Raw genomic sequence first — 16931 nt, 5'->3', positions numbered from 1 at the left:
ACCTCACCACATACCCCATATTCTGTTTAGAGTTTCAGATGCTAATTTCACTTCTCAAAATATATAATAGAGGATTTTAGAACAAACATTCAACAGAACATTTGCCTTCCTTATTGGCCGCAGGTTGTGGACCTTATAGAGCACCTTACAAGCTTAATTAAACCAGTTGAAATATAATAGAGTGAAACATGGCACATTTTAGTCATCAAGTATTGGGGGTGGCTTTTAAAAGAGTCTGACTTCATTTTTATTTTGATTGCTAATGGATTGCATAACCTTATAAAATTACTGCTCTGACAGTCCTAGTCCGTTCATCTGCACCAGACATTTTGAAATCTGTTATACTCTAAATGATTTGTTTTTAGTAAAACAGGCTCAATTTAGAGACTAAATCTGTTGTAAAGTACTGTATGTTACAAACATATGTGATCAAAAAATTGCAATTATGTTATGACAGCTTAATACTGGTTTTAAATGGTTTGTCTTCTATGGCAGTATGAGGTTTCTGAGGAATGTCTAAATGTATTTTAAATCATTACTGACTTCAGCAGTACTACAGGATTTATATATGTGTGTGTATAACGTAATATGTATATTTTTTATCTCCCCATCTATTTCTTGCCATTGCACTTCTCTGGTTGCTATGGAGAAGGTTATGATAAGGGAAAACATCAGGAGGTTAAAAGTTCTTCCTGCATCTAGGACAGAAATAACAATCCCCCCCACAGCCTGTCTTTGCGCTCTCCCCCTCATGTGATCATCCTCAGGATTGCTCTGCCTCTTGCTGAGGGGAGGATGGCCTGATGTTCTATTTAAAAAACTACACAGCGGAGCTCATTCTCTTCCTTCTTTCTTTTGAGCATTATCACCCTCATTTTAGCCTAGGCACAGAATGAAAGGAAGGGGAAGTCACATTTGGGTGATTCGTCAGCTCAGGACCTTTCTGTCTTATAAAAGTAATTTTTTTTTTCATTCTATTTGTGTGTTTAAATTTTCTATTTATTTTGTACTTGTTGTTCTGAGGGAAGAAAAGCTTAGAGAAAGGACCTGATGTAGAACAGTTGGGATTTGTTTAATCTGCTTAGAAATAACACTAAATCGGGAGATCAGATGCTGTCAACAAGACAAGCGCCCCAGTCCCATTATCTTCCTCATTTTTTGCCTGCTTATTCTTCCTGCACTATCCTTGGCTTCATTTTGATTATCTTTTTATTTCCTAGCAGCTATTTGCTTTCTAATGTTTCTTATATATATTTACTTCACATTTCAATTTTGACTTTCATTCCTGCTTTGTCAGGAGAAAGTATTCAGTTTCCTGGCTTTTTACTGGGGAATAGAGGATACAGAGGTGTAATAACAAATATACCAAATGGAGTTTTATCTTATATAGATTTCAGTAATTAAAAAATCACAGCTGTTAGGTGTGTGTCAAAACAGGTGTGCCTCCATAATTGTCTTGAGAAGTTTCATGTCACTGTGACAGTGATGAGTCTAAAGTGAATACATAATTACTGCTTTCTTTCCTCTTTCTTACTGCTTACTGCTATTATCTTATTTTCCTGAAATCAATTACTGTTTATTATGAATCTCCTTTATGCCAGCCACTTTAAGGTACACTTCTTTAAAATGATCTTGTAAGGTATATATTTTTATCTATTTTTTTTAAATGCAAAAGTACTCAGGTTTCAGGAGTTTAAGTATCCTGTCCACGGCTGGGCACCTGGATTCTAAGTCTGGTGCTCCTCTCAGCAGGAGTCTGGCAGTCAGACTAGGCATTGCTTTGGATCCCAGTTCTATCTGGGAAAGTTCTTTTAATTTCTCTGGGCCTTAGGGTCTTCATGTGGAAAATGTGTTAATAATCATAATACCTCTCAGTCTTGTCTGTTAGAAGGCTTATATAAAATGGGCTAGAACAATGTTTGGCACAGTTCTTGGTGAATATTATCACATACATATTGGGCATTTGCTCCATGATGGTCATTATGTGCTGGGACCTGGGCCTATGGCTTCTTCTAAGAACCTGTGGGAAAGACCTAAACTTGGAGAATTTAAAGCATTAACAACAGTTTCAAGGGAAGTACAGGTACTCTAGAGGCATTTAAGAAGAGATGTAACTGGTTCTGGTGGTCAGAGAAATTTTGAAATCTGAAGGAGAGGTGGGTATTAGAAGGAGTATGTGTGTGTGTGTGTGTGTGTGTGTGTGTTGGCCTGGAGGTGGGGGAGGGTATTTCAGACTAAAGAAATTTTAAATCTGGGGGGGTTTTCAGTGTCTTCTTAGATTTTACAGCACAGAAAGTGCTGTAAAACTGAAAAAACAGGCAAAGGCCAGATTAAGCAGAACCTGGGATGCCATAACAAATAGTTGGATACATTATGTCAATACAGAATTGTGATGCCACATTGCCTCATTCTCTGCAGCCTTAGATTTTTAAGGGTTTCTAATAGAATAATCAAACTCTTTGCTTCCTCATTTCAAATATCTTATTTCATGTTGTACACACTAAAGAATGCTTTAAACTAGTTAGAAGTTAAACTAGTACAGGCAAAAATATAGCCCCTAAATCCAGGAAATTTTGAAAAATTGTGTTTGGAAAGAGGCAATGTTATTGGTGAACAAGAATAAAATATTTCAGTTAAGCCATTTTTAAAAAAAGAATTTAATTGGTTTCAGAATATAACATCCTTCCTGATGCTTTCAGATGGTTGTATTTGTTCGTAAATAACTCTACTTGTTGATTTAGCCTCTTTTATCATATGAATGCTTCATTAAACAAATGGAACCCTATCTTTATAGCCAATGGAGCTATATTCTATCAAGTGGTGAAGTTGAGAGTATGCGGTTGCATTTAACAGTAAAGGCTGTTTATTTGGTCTTTTGCCATCTGGAAGCTCTAGTAAGTATTTCACAATATAAATCTTCAGTCTGGTAACCAGGATGATGATACTGGCATTTAGCTATAGTGCACAGTGTTGGAAAGGCCTACCAAAGAATAAAGTACACTGTGGTTTATTGAGAAAAAACAAAGCAAAACTCACCAGTCATTGTTCAGATTTAGCCTAGATTTTTCAGAAGTTCTTTGGAAATCTGAACAGCAGAGCATTTTTATTTTTTCTCCCTAAAAAAGGATAGTCACTTGCATGTTCAGATTGGCTAGTAGTAAGAGGCACTCCTCAAACACTGAAAAAATAGCCCATAGACTGTCAGTTTTCTCTCTCTGTATCCAACCCTGCTTTAAACTATGACTTCTAAAATGTCAAAGCCCAGGGCTAAAAAAAAATAAAAGTCCTTCATATAATCCTTGGGGCAGTGGACTTATTTGTCCATTATACTTTCTCTAACAACCCCACAAAGATTAGCAAGAAATGTCTAGTAATCTTTTATTTGTCAAAATTTTATTGATTTGCCATTCATTTACCAAAATATTCATTTATTTTCTTTACATCTAGTTAAGTATAAACCTGACCCTCTTTCTTACCAGTATGGCAGGGAATTTCTTACCAGTATGGCAGTTGTATTGGGGCTTCCTCCCCTACACAGCACAGCCTGTAATAGAGCCCAAACATTGGGGGCCCCTCTGGTCTTCGATGGAATAACTACTAACATTCCCCACATTTGAGCCTGCAGGGTTCTTTGAAGTCTTGTTGCTCCGCCACTTCTGTGCCTCATAGAACAAAGAGGACCTTTCAGTGACAGAGCCCCCAGTGTCCAGGGGCAACCAGCCTCTTTGAGGCGCTGCTATTTCTCTTGGCCTTTGAGGAAAGTAGAGCCTGAGTCCCCTCTTCTCCGGGAACTTGGCCCACTTCCATGCGCTTCCCAGCCATTCCTTTTCTTCTTTCTCAGGCTCAAGGTAGCCCCTCTCGTATCCCTTCCCCAGTATAGTTTCCTCAGTGAGCACAGGCTTTGACTAGAAACAGGAAGCCTGTTTGTCTTCAGGAGTTTCAGCTTTCCACCTTGCAAAAGCCTGTAAGGTAAGGAAATAGAGAGAGCTTGAAAAAACTGGAAAAGGCAGAGGAAGAGGGAAGAGAAAGAGCAACAACTTTTGCTGTCTTCATTTACTGCTTGCTCTAGTCAGCATTTGTCCTGTGCATGTCTGGCCAGCATATTTTGTATAGCATCGCCGTAGTTGGAGAAATCCCCATGTTATGAGCCCACCTCAGAAATGAGAACTCAAATTTTCAGCTTCTTCTGCAGTTTGGACTTTAGGTGTCCAGTGAGATGCACACAGGTGAGCCATGGCTGGGAGAACAACATGGAGAAGCAAGCTCTGTGCTCAGCTGCCTTGAGCCACTATATAGAACAGCAGAAGACAATGACTGTGCTGTAGGGTGAGTGCCTGATATACACCTTGGCATTGATAGTTGTGGCATCGATAGTTCCGGTGTCTAGGGTTTGGAAACAGGGACAGCCCTGTAGCAGCTTTTTCTTCAAACATGTTCTACATGTTGTATAACTTTTGGATGTTTCCTAGAAGTTTAGCCTTCAGCTTGCTTCCTTGTCCATCTCAATGATTTCTGTGAGTGTCCTTTTTGTTTTTCTGTGAAAGATCAGGGCCTTCCTGGTGGCATAGGGGTTAATTCTCAGCACTATCACAGCTGTGGCCTGAGTTTGATCCCTGGCTAGGGAGGTGACCCACATATGGTGCAGCAGACCTTCCTGTCTCGCCCGCTGCTCCCTTCAGCAGTATATTTCAGTTCTGCTCCCCACCTGTTCTGCTCCCCACTGTCTCTGGTGAATCTTCTCACACACATCCCACCCCCGCATCTCTGGCCTACATCCCAGTTCTTCTGTGCATAAATAAATAATTCTTTTTTTAAAAAAGAAAAGATCAGATTTGTTGAGGTATCATTTACATAAAATAAAATTATACTCTTTTTGGAGTACAGTTAATTGAGTTTTAACAAATATTTATAGTCTTGTAAATCCCATCATAATCATGATATAGAATATTCCTGTCACCCCAGAGAGTTCCTTTATGTACCAGGCAGTCATTCTTTGCACCCCCATTCTCCTACCACCCCAGCTGCAGTCACTGGCAACCACTGATGTTCCTGCCCTCTGGTTTTCCCTTCTCCATAATATGGAATGCCATGGGGTCCTTTGAATATTTTGCTCACTCTGTTCCCAGAGGGAGGCATTCCAGCAGCTGGGTGATCCTGAAACATAAGCACATGCTCCATAGACATCCACTCTGTTTTGAAATTTCAGTTGGATCGTGTGGACTAGTCCTGATTCTGAACTTCAGGCGTTCTCAGCCAGATGAGCTTGCGGGGGAGGTTTCATGTCCTTTGAGTCCAGCAGTTGGCAGATCACTGTAAAAAAGTCCTTTGTTCTCTTGATTATATAGTTTGGATGATCACTCTTAAGATTTTTAAGTACTCTTTGATGCCAGTTTACTTTCCTCTAAAATGTACCTCCTGACTGGAGAACATGTGCATTTCTTTCTAGTATCAATCATGGAAAATAGAGGTTTAAAGAAAGAGTATAGACAAACTATTATTTATGATTTCAACTTCTTAGAGGAAACAGGGCCCTGTATTTCATGTTTTTCTTATATAATTGGTTTTTTTTTTTTAAAGATTTATTTATGCATACAAGAACTGGGGTACAGGCCAGAGGTGCAGGGGGTGAGAGGATTCACCAGAGACAGAGTGGGGAACAGAACAGGCAGACCGACTGAAACACACTGCTGAGGGGAGCAGCGGGCAAGTAGGAGGGGTCTGCTGCGCCATGTGGGTAGCTCCCTGGCCAGGGATCAAATTCGTGCTGCAGTGGCTGAGAATAGCTTCATAGGTGTGTCTTAACCCCTTGCACCACCAGGGAGTCCCTTCTTATATAATTGTTAAGAGTCATTCAGAATTCATGGGTTGACTTAATTTTCTTGGATGAAATTACTAAGAAAAGATTCAATTCTGCAAAGTGCTGCCAATTCACCTCTTAAATTATGCATTTTATGTGTAAATATTGCAAATTGTAAGATATTTTAAATGAATTTTTAATCCAATATTTAACATTAAAGTTTCAATTCCTGTCTAAAAATTTCAAACATGGAAATGAACTCTAAAATGAAGTAGGGTTTTTAGTTGTTTTTTAACAAGATAGAAAGAATTAAGCATTTAAAGGCAAATGAAAAACACCCATTTCCCTCCTAACTCTTTCTAAGAAATGTTCAGTTTTCCTCAACTCAGTGAGTATGCTAAATAGGAATCCTAATTCTAATCACAAAGCAAATTTATTTTGTCTTTCAGATCCATTTAAATTTATTCAAAAGCTAGTTCTTTCCCTAGATGAACTGGCTTTTGAATAAACAAGTTATGCAACTTTTCTGATCACTCTGAGCTTAAAAAGAAAAAAAAAAAATCTCAATTTATAGTATGTGTGCAGTTCCCAGAATGCCAATGATCCACCCTCTAGGAAACCAGAGTTCTGCCCCCAGCTTCCTGCTCCTGGAGTCTTATTAGACAGCCCTGCTCCAGCTCATCGTGCACTCACATCGGAGCCATAGGACACACTCATGAGACTTTTGTTCTGGTGGTCTAGGGGTAGCTTCCCTGGTGGCCTAGGGGTTAAGTCTCAGCACTACCACCACAATGGCAGTGGCCTGAGTTCGATCCTGGCCAGGGAGGTGACCCACATGGTGCAGCAGACCTTTCCTGTCTCGCCTGCTGCTCCCCTCAGCAGTGTATTTCAGTAGATCTGCCTGTTCTGCTCCCCACTCTGTCTCTGGTGAATCCCTCACCCCCTTCCCCACACCTCTGGCCTGTACCTTAGTTCTTCTACATGAAATTAAGTAACTAAAATCTTTTTTAAAAAGAAAACATACACCTTTGTGCTGCCTTGAAATGGGATGGGGACATACAGCACACCACAGCTCTAATAAGAAATTCTCACCATGAAGTCTCTTTATAATCTCTTTATAGCTCTTTCAAAAGATTATTACCTGTGTGGTCCTAAAAGTTATGTAGCCAGTTTCAACTCATCTTCTTTGTGCAAATCCTTCAGTGTAATCTATTTTAAAACTCACTTTGTTATCTGATAATTTAATACCTGACATCTTAAACTTTTGGATGAATTCAGTTCCATAGAGAATTTGGTAGCTAAAGATAGCCTTTTTTTAATGTTAAATGTTCCATCTGCAGTAGAGTGAGAGCAGAATAGATCTATTTATAAATAAATCAAATTTTAAATCCTTACCGCTAATTCCTTTGTTAGGAAGTAGCCCATTATGCTAATCCATAACAGGCAATAATATCATTTGTTTTCTACCATAGGGCTTATGAGTTTCGTTTGGTAGAAAACATACTGTATCAGAAGTCAGAATACCTAGTCCTAATCTTAAGGACTTGGGCACGTTTTTCCCTTTGGGCTCTGGTGTTTTCCTGTGGAAATTGAAGGAATTGCATAAAATAAACTCATCAGCATGTATATATTGAATACAATATATACAGCATGTATATATTGAATACAATGGCTTACCATAAAGAAGTTCTTTTTTTTTTTATAGATTTATATATTTATGGATACAAGAACTGGGGTACAGGCCAGAGGCGCAGGCGGTGAGAGGATCCACCAGAGACAGTGGGGAACAGAACAGGCAGATTGACCAAAGTGCACTGCTGAGGGGTGCAGTGGGCAAGTCAGGAGAGTTCTGCTGCGCCATCTGGGTTGCTCCCTGGCCAGCCTGGGATTGAACTCGTGCTGCGGTGGCTGCAGTGAGTTTCATAGGTTGTGTCTTAACCCCTTGCGCCACCAGGGAGGCCCCATCATGAAGTTCTACGTGGACTTTACAGTGTTCTGGTGAGGCTACCTTAAATAAGCACAATAATGACAATATGATTACAAATTTCAGAATTACAAGTTTCAAAATTACAAGTTTCAGAATGAAACTTGAAAGAAACACTGTTTTCTGAGACTCTAATCTAGGCTGAGAAGTCAGGAAAGGCTTTTTTTAAAAGGAAGATAGCACTTGAGCTTATATGATGGAAGAGTAGGAGATTACTAAGTAATCTGATTTAAGCAGTCAAGAGAAATTTAGTTGATAAATGGGGTCAAATTTGATCATGGATTGAGTTTGGAAAAGTGTGTAGAAGTAAAAAATATCTTGAAATTTCTGACTTGCCCAACCTGGTGACTTATTGATCAATTTATTAATATAGGAAACACTGCAAAGGACTCATAAGGGGAGGCAGGTGTGGAGGAGATCAAGACATATTGACTTGGGGTGTCTTTGAGATCACTATGGGGAGATGTCTAGTGGGTAACTAGATACAAAAGAGTTTTGGGCTAGAGGGACAAATTTGGAAACTATTGGTATGCATATGAGAATTGAAGCCATGGATGAGAGTGACTAGGAAGACAGTTTAGAATGAGAAGAGGAGGCAGCACTTGGAGGAATTACCAATGTTTAATGACCATGTAGAGAAGGGTAATACAGCAAAAGAGACCGGGCAGTATTTAGAGATAAAAGAAGAAAGCTAGAAGTAAATCATAAATTATATCATTGAATCTAAGGGAAAATGTTTTTCAAAGAGAGGATGATGGTCATCCCTGTCAGAGGCTACTGAGTGTCCCAAGAATGAGCACAATAGTCACGAAGCCACCAGGACGTCCCTGGGAAACCTAGATAGAACTATTTTTTTTTTTAAGAAGTGGTGGGGGCTGGGCCTCCCTGGTGGTGCAGGGGGTTGAGGCATGACCTGTGAAGCTGTCCACAGCCTCTACAGCACGAGTTCCATCCCCAGCCAGCCAGGGAGCAACCCACATGGTGCAGCAGACTTCTCCTGTCTCACACGCAGCTCCCCTCAGCAGTGTACTTCGGTCAGTCTGCCTGTTCAGTTCTCTGCTCTGTCTCTGGTTGGTCCTCTCATCCCCTACACCTCTGGCCTGTGCCCCAGATCTTGTATGCATAAATAAATAAATCTTAAAAAAAAAAAAAAAAAAGAAGTGGTGGGGGCAGGAGTCAATTGAAGACCAAGTGGTGGATGAGTCGCTGGAGAAAGTAAATGTAGACAGTTCTTTCAAAAAATCATGTGTAAAGTACCAGAGAGCAGGTAATCCCTGGAGGGGACTGTCGGGTATAGGCAGTGAAGAATTTCATTTAAGTGGAAATACTTGAAGGTGTTTAAATGCTGCAGGAAGGTTGCAGTGCAGAAGGAGAGGTTAAAGCTACAGGAGAGGGGACTGTCTATGACAAGGGTGCTAAGGAGACCAAGAGGATGGGATATAAATCAGGCTCAGATGAGGGCTTGGTCTTAGGTGAGCTCCTCTATTATACCAGGACAGAGAAAGAAGATGATGAGGCAGATCTAAGCTGATTTGTAGGTTTGGAAGCAGAAAGTTAAGGGGATTTCCATCTGATGACTTACATGAAAATCTACATTAGTTTCAAGTTTTGTAGAATGATTTCTGCATTGAGTTATCGGTGGTGGTTAAGTGTATGTCCTCTGTAGATAAACTGCCTGGATTTGAATCCATCCTTTACTACTTCTTAATTGACCTTGAGTTATAGGACCTCGAGTTTTTTGTTTTTTTTTTTAATCTCTGGATCTCAATTTCGTCTAAAATGTTAATAGATACCTTATAGGCAGGATTAAATCAGTGTGTGTGTATATGTGTGTGTATGTGTGTATACATGCATGGCACTCTGGGGGCTTGCTGGATGGTTGGTGTGTCCTGAATATTGGGCAGTGATAGAAATAGTGGTAGCAGTTATCTTCACCCATCAGCATCTGGCCCTGCCCTCATCAGCCCTTTGGATGGTGAGATGCTAGTATTCAAGCTTGTTTTACAGATGAAGCAACAGAATCAGAGATTAAGTAACTTGTTTGTGACTGCATAGCCAAGTAGACAAAAATGCCAGATTTGAAACTATGCTGTCCAGCTGCAAATCCATACTTTCACAAGCAGCTTTTATTCTTCCTTTATGTAAATCTTGTATTTTGGTGTTTTCTCCCATGTACCTCTTTCTTTTTCATCCTTAGTTTGTTTACTAAATCCTATCTATAACTAGTAGTTTTCTCCATCAACCTTTTTCATCCTTAGTTTATAACGGCCATGTTTTTCTTTTAAAGACTTTTACCAAAGGTAGTGTGAATTCAGCTCAAAATCAGCGAAATGAGGATAGAGAATATGTATGATCCTGGGTAGTTCAAGGGGGCATATTCCATTCACTTCTTCCTTGTGTTAATATGTGAAGAATGAAGTGATGGAAAGTTTGTCACCAGTTTGTCTTTCATATTTATCCTTAAAAACATTTCCAATGGGGGCCTTCCTGGTCGTGAAAGGGGTTAAGCATTGCACTGTGGGACAGTCCACAGCCTCTGCAGCATGAGTTTGATCCCAGAGAGAAACCCACATGGTGAGGCAGACCTCTCCTGTCTTGCCCGCTGCTCCCCTCAGCAGTGTATTTCAGTCAATCTGCCTGTTCTGTTCCCCATGCTGTCTCACCCCCGCATCTCTGGCCTGTACCCCAGCTCTTGTGTGCATAAATAAATAAATCTTAAAATAAAACATTTCCAATGGCATATGATAATCATTGTACCATATATACTATCCTATCCTCTTTGATCCTATGAGTGGCTTGTTTCCCTATTCACTACTTATTACATCATCAAATAGCCTTCCATTTATGCTTCATAATGCTTGGGGTGCTTTCAACTTTCTTTTCTAAAACTTAGAGACTTTCCTTACTGTTATCCTATCACAGATGGCTTATTTTATGAACCATTTCATCTGCAAATATAACTCCTGAGAACATCATAAGACTATATGTGAAGAACATGCAGTTCTATAGAAGGAAGGTGTTATGTACATTTGTTTTTTAAATTAATTATAATCATAGCAGTATGTTATTGTGTTGCTTTTGGGGGAAGAAATGAGATAATATCACTTCAAAATGTGATCTTAATGTATTTTTCTCGATTAGAATAGTTTCCTTTGTTGGATCTGCCTGACCTACTTAATGGCCTGTTAGTCCCATACTGTTCTGAAGTTCCAGATTTTCTTTTCAGAAGAAATAACAGTTTATTTTGATTTTGTAGGAGTTGACTGTGGTCACTGTTTTCTTGAGTTTTAACAACATTACTACTAACAGCATTACTAAACAGTTTTAACAGCATTTTACAAAATCCCCCCATATAGAGTATACAAATAAATTATTTTTAGTTGATTTTCAGAGCTGTACAACCATCACAAAAATCCAATTCAAGAATTTTTCTGTCACCCTAAAAAAGTCTCATTGAACTGATTTACAACAATCCTCCCTTCTCTTTAGCCCTATACAACCTCTCATTTGCTTTCTATTTGTCTTTTCTGGACATTTCCTATAAATGAAAAGTGATCTTTTTCATCTGGCTTCTTTCACTTAACAAAATGTTCTTGAGAGGCACATTATCAGTAAATTGTGGCCTTCTATTTTTGAACAGTATTTCATTGTATGGATATACCACATTTTGTCCATTCACCAGTTGACGGACATCTGTATTTTTTCCTTTTGGGAGTATGGTTTAAATAATGTTGCTGTGATCATCTGTGATAGTTTGATATATATTTTCATCTTATTTGGGTAGATTCCTAAGAATGAAATTTTGACTTGTGTGGTAGGTTTATGTTACAACTTTTTAAGAAACTGAAATTATTTTCCAAAGTGGCTGTCCCATTTTACACTCTTACCAGTACGTGAATGAAGATTCCAGTTTCTTTACAGTGTTGTCAGTACTTTTCCCCCCCTGATTTTAGCCACTACAGTAGATGTGTAATGGTATCAGTTGTGGTTTTAATATGTAACTTTCTAATGAGTAATAAAGATAGTGTCTTTCCATATTATTATTAGGCCTCGTTGAAATGTTTATTCAGATCTTTTGCCCATCTAAGTATTTTTTTTTTATTATTGTTGAAACTAGTTCTTTATCCTCTATACAAATTCTTTATTAAATTTACATTTTTTTTTCCTAGTATGTTCCTTGGATTTTTATTTCTTAGTTAAATCTTTTGAAACACAGTTTGTTTTTTCCTTGTTTCACTTTTAATAAATCTCAATTTATTGTTTTCTTGCATGATTTATAGTCCTGATGACACATCTAAGACCTTAGCTAACCAAGGTCACAAAGCTTTTCTGCAATGATTATTTATAGAAGTTTCATGATTTTAGCTATTACACTTAAGTCTGTAATACATGTTGCATTGATTTTATTGTGTGTATGCTGTAAAGTAAGTGCATGAGTTACTTTCCTTTTTTGCAAATTAATATTAAGTTGTCCCAATACTATTTGTTCAGATGACTTCCTTCCTCCATTTAATTGTCTTGTACTTTGTTAAAAAGCATTTTACCATAAACTTAAGGTATATTTCAGAACTCTCTATTATGTGCCATTTACCTGTTAGGCTAGACTTTCAGCTACTGCCTTCCTGGCTTTCTTTTTTTCTTTAAAAAAAAAAAAAGATTTATTTATTTATGCATACAAGAGATAGGGGCAGGGGGTGAGAGGATTCACCAGGGACAGAGTGGGGAACAGAACAGGCAGATTGACCAAAGTACACTGCTGAGGGGAGCAGTGGGCGAGTCAAGAGAGGCCTGCTGCGCCATGTAGGTTGCTCCCTGGTTGGCTGGGAATTGAACTTGTGCTGCAGTGGCTGTGGATGGCTTCATAAGTTGTGTCTTAACCCTTGCGCCACCTGGAAGGCCCCTGTACTGTCCTGATTACTATCACTCTATAGCAAGTTTTGAAATTGGGTAGTGTGAATTCTCCAAATTTGTTCTTCTACTTAAATATTATTTTGATTTTTATTTCTTTGCCTTTCCATGCATTTCAGAATTAGTATGTCAATATCTACAAAAATCTCGCTTGGATTTTGATTGGATTTGTTCTGAATATATAGATAACACAGGGAGGACTGGCATCTTACCATTATTAAATCTTCCAATATATGAACATTGCCTATTTATTTGCTCTAATTTGATTTTTTTCTCATAATTTGAGAGTTTTCAGTATATACACACTGCGTACGTCTTGTTAGATATATACATTATATATATGACTTTAGTTTTAGTGTAATTGTAATGGTACTTTTAAAAAGTGGTTTATATCTCATCTTTTGCTGTCGTTGCAAGTTTTGCTCAAACCCTATTCATTGAATTCTCCCATGTTGTATTTGAATCTTACCAACTGTCAGATAATGTCTTAGCAAATAGTATAAGTAACCTCTAATATTTTTTTCAATTTCAGTTTCTAAGAGGTAAAGGGATGACATTTTTGTGATTTTTGTCTCAGTGACTGATAAGTAATTGTTTAGTAGGATTGCCATGTCAATCTGTTCACGTTATTGATAATATAAGACCCACAAACCTTTTCTGAAAGAATTTGGTCAGGAAAGGTAAGCACTGCATCTCTTTGTTTCTTCTTCTGAAGGTGTTGCAGCTTCCTTGGAGGTCTCAGAGAGCCCTGGGAGCATCCAGGTGGCCCGGGGTCAGACAGCTGTCCTGCCCTGTACTTTCACTACCAGCGCTGCCCTCCTTAACCTCAATGTCATTTGGATGGTCATTCCGCTCTCCAATGCTAACCAACCTGAACAGGTACTTCTGTTTCATCCTGTGCTACCTCTAAAATATTAATCTTTTCAGAAAAGGTGGATGGGAAAGTTTCCTAAGTACATATTTGATTTCTAGAATAAGGTGGCACTTATTATAACTACCCCATGTTGTTTTAAGCCCTATTCCTACATTATTAGTCAACTATAAGAGATAAGAAGTTATCCTCTTTTTAAAAGACCTTTTTTTATATTACATTAACAGATGTCAAAGGGAATTTCATCAAAAGACACTGTTGACAGGAAATAACAAGACAGAAAAAGACAGTATATTTTGACAGGAAAGGACTGACACAGGTGGATGACATTAGCTGGTAGTACTTGATTTATTTGGCTAATTTTACAAGTATTTAAAAATAAATACAGCCAGGAATACTGGCATAAAGAATCTCAAATTAGGGTAGGTACACGAAAACAGAATCTAGTAACCAACAGCCTATATCAATTACATGTAAAAGGTCCAAATTTTGTAATACCTACTACAGAAAATAAAGCTCAGAAAATTAATGAACTGTGGTGATGACTACACCTTTATTCCCAAAGATAATCTATCTTTGTTGCAAAGTTTTTCTGCCTCAGAAAAACTTCATAGTACCTTCATAGTGCTGAGACTTAACCCCTTGCACCACCAGTAAGGTCCCATCTAAAAGTTTATTTCTTAATTGATTTTTTTTTTCTGAAGGTGGAGAAAAGTAGCATAAATTACTATCAAAAATTATTATCAAAAATATTACTCCAGCACCATATTTAATGTCCATATATATCTTGGGGTTCTAAATCCTTACATAACAAATTAGAATAACATAGTTTCCTTACCTAGTGCATCAGCATACAGAAAATGTCTAATGTTTGGTGCAGTCTACTGTCTACCAGATAGTTAACTGTTTTGTAGCTGGAAGGGGATGCAGAGGCCAATTTATTTGTTTTGCTTCCTTTTGCAGGTCATTCTGTATCAAGGTGGACAGATGTTTGATGGTTCCCCCCGGTTCCATGGTAGGGTAGGATTTACAGGCACCATGCCAGCCACCAATGTCTCTATCTTTATTAATAACACACAGCTCTCAGATACAGGCACCTACCAATGTTTGGTCAACAACCTTCCAGATAGAGGGGGCAGGAACATTGGGGTCACCGGTCTCACAGTTTTAGGTGAGTGACAGAAAATATTTCAGATACCTTCACTTTACTTACGAATCTCCTGTCAAGCATGTATACTTCTTTCATTCTTCTTGCCTGTATCCTTTTACTGTCTTCTCCCTTCTAAGTCACATTTTGACTCACCATATTTTGTACAATTTCCCCATCCTTTTCTCCATTTCAGGTGACTTTCAAAAAGTTTATTTCTTTTTTTTTTTTTTTAAGGATTTATTTTTATTTATTCATCCATACAAGAACTGGAGTGTAGGCCAGAGATGCGGGTTGGGAGGTGAGAGGATTCACCAGAGACAGTGGGGAGCAGAACAGGCAGACTGATTGAAATACACTGCTGAGGGGAGCCGTGGGCGAGGCAGGAGAGGTCTGTTACACCATGTGGGTTAGTTCCCTGGCCAGGGGTAGAACTTTTGCTGCAGTGGCTGCAGGTACCTTCATGGTGCTGAGACTTAACCCCTTACTCCACAAGTAAGTCCCTATCTAAAAGTTTACTTCTTAATTGATTTTTTTTTCTGAAGGTGGAGAAAAGTAGTATAAATTACTATCAAAAAGTAGCCTCTTGGACCTCCCTGGTGGCACAAGGTGCAAGTTCGATTCCCCTCGCCAGCCAGGGTGCTACCCACCTGGTACAGCAGACCTCTCCTGCCTCGTCCACTGATCCCTTCAGCAGTGTATTTTGTCAGTCTGCCTGTTCTATTCCCCGCTCTGTGTCTCTGGTGAATCCTCTCACCTCCCATACCTCTAGCCTGTACCCCAGTTCTTCTATACATAAATAGATAAATCTTAAAAAAAAAAAAAAGTAACCTCTTAATTTTCTTCATTTTCTGCCAGTTAGGACTTATTGTTGAGAGCAGATTGAATTAACAATGATTTATGAACACTAAACACAAGTTTGAGCACATGTGAGAATAAACACTATTTCTTCATGTCCATGGCACTCACTCGGTCTGCCACAGTCATCACCTTCACCTGTGGCCTGGCACAGTTTTCACACTGCTTTCTTTTCTCTCAAAAGTATCCTTGTTTGAGTGATTATGGTCTTAATGGTCTTAATACAGAGGCCAGATAGATTTAACACCTTTTCCAAGGTTACGTAAATGATGGACAGCAGTGAAGTTTAGCTTCTTTAGGTCTCCTAACTCAACCAGTACTCTCAGTAATTAAAAAATAATAATTTTAGTAACATGCACATAACATCAAATTTACCATCTGAGTCAAGTTTTATATTTATAGTTCAGTGGTTTTAAGTATATTCACAAAATTGTGCAACCAGTCTCCATGAATCTTTTTACATCTATTCCATACCCAAACCCCATAATAAGATCCCCCCACCCATACCCCCCGCCAGCTGCTAGAAACCACTATTCTAATTTCTGTCTTATGACTACTGTGTATACTTCCTATGTGTGGAATCATACGTCTTATTTGACTTTTTCATGACTGACCTGTTTCACTTAGCATAATTGTCCACAAGTTTCACCCTGTTATAGCATGTATCTTAATTTCCTTCCTTTTTAAGGCTGGGTAGTACTTCATTGTGTGGATATACTATGTTCTGTTTGCCCATTCATTCATCTATGGACTGTTTTTCACCTTTTAGTTTATGTACATAATGTTTCACCTTTTAGTAATTTTGTGAATTACTAAATAATGGTTGTATTCAGTAATGCTTTTGAAGGCAATGTGGTATAAAGGATATTAAGAATTCTTCTTTAGAGGAAGCATAGCAAAAGCAAGACTTACGCCTTGAAAATGCAGTCATAGGAAGGGCATTCCTCAACCAACTACCTCCCCTCAAACTACCTCCCCTTTTACATGTTGCTGCTTGCTAGCTAAAGTGGCGGGCCCTGCACCTATATTCAAACCCTAGAAATAATATACAGCTATCCACTGAGCACCTGGGGTAGTTTAGTATATGTCCCAAAAACAGTGTTATGTGAGTTTTAGTGTACTAAGTATTGATGTTTCCTCCATCATCATTTGGCTCATAGTAAATGCCTTGCTTTTTTTACTTTATTGCTTTCTCTTCTATTACAGTTCCCCCTTCCGCCCCACACTGCCAAATCCAAGGATCCCAGGATATCGGCAGCGATGTCATCCTGCTCTGCAGCTCAGAGGAAGGCATTCCTCGACCAACTTACCTTTGGGAGAAATTAGACAATACCCTCAAACTACCTCCAACAGCCACTCAGGGTAT

The 16931-nt window shown here is 38.7% G+C and overlaps 1 protein-coding gene across 4 annotated transcripts in view; it reads left to right on the top strand.

The window, feature by feature from the left end:
* The window catches only part of IGSF11 (immunoglobulin superfamily member 11), a gene marked incomplete at both ends in the record, with an annotated part of 111073 nt that overhangs the window by 68227 nt on the left and 25915 nt on the right, over positions 1-16931 (top strand). For all 4 annotated transcript variants that reach the window (XM_084232438.1, XM_084232436.1, XM_084232437.1 and 1 more), the window contains 3 exons: positions 13405-13568; positions 14524-14731; positions 16772-16927. In XM_084232438.1, coding sequence (XP_084088564.1) covers positions 13405-13568; positions 14524-14731; positions 16772-16927 — 528 coding nt within the window. The remainder of the gene's footprint in view (positions 1-13404; positions 13569-14523; positions 14732-16771; positions 16928-16931) is intronic.

The sequence above is a fragment of the Talpa europaea genome (assembly GCF_964194135.1).
Source record: "Talpa europaea genome assembly, chromosome: 4".
Taxonomy (NCBI): domain Eukaryota; kingdom Metazoa; phylum Chordata; class Mammalia; order Eulipotyphla; family Talpidae; genus Talpa; species Talpa europaea.
Note: the sequence above shows the minus strand (reverse complement) of the source record. Positions and strands in the feature narration are given on the sequence as shown.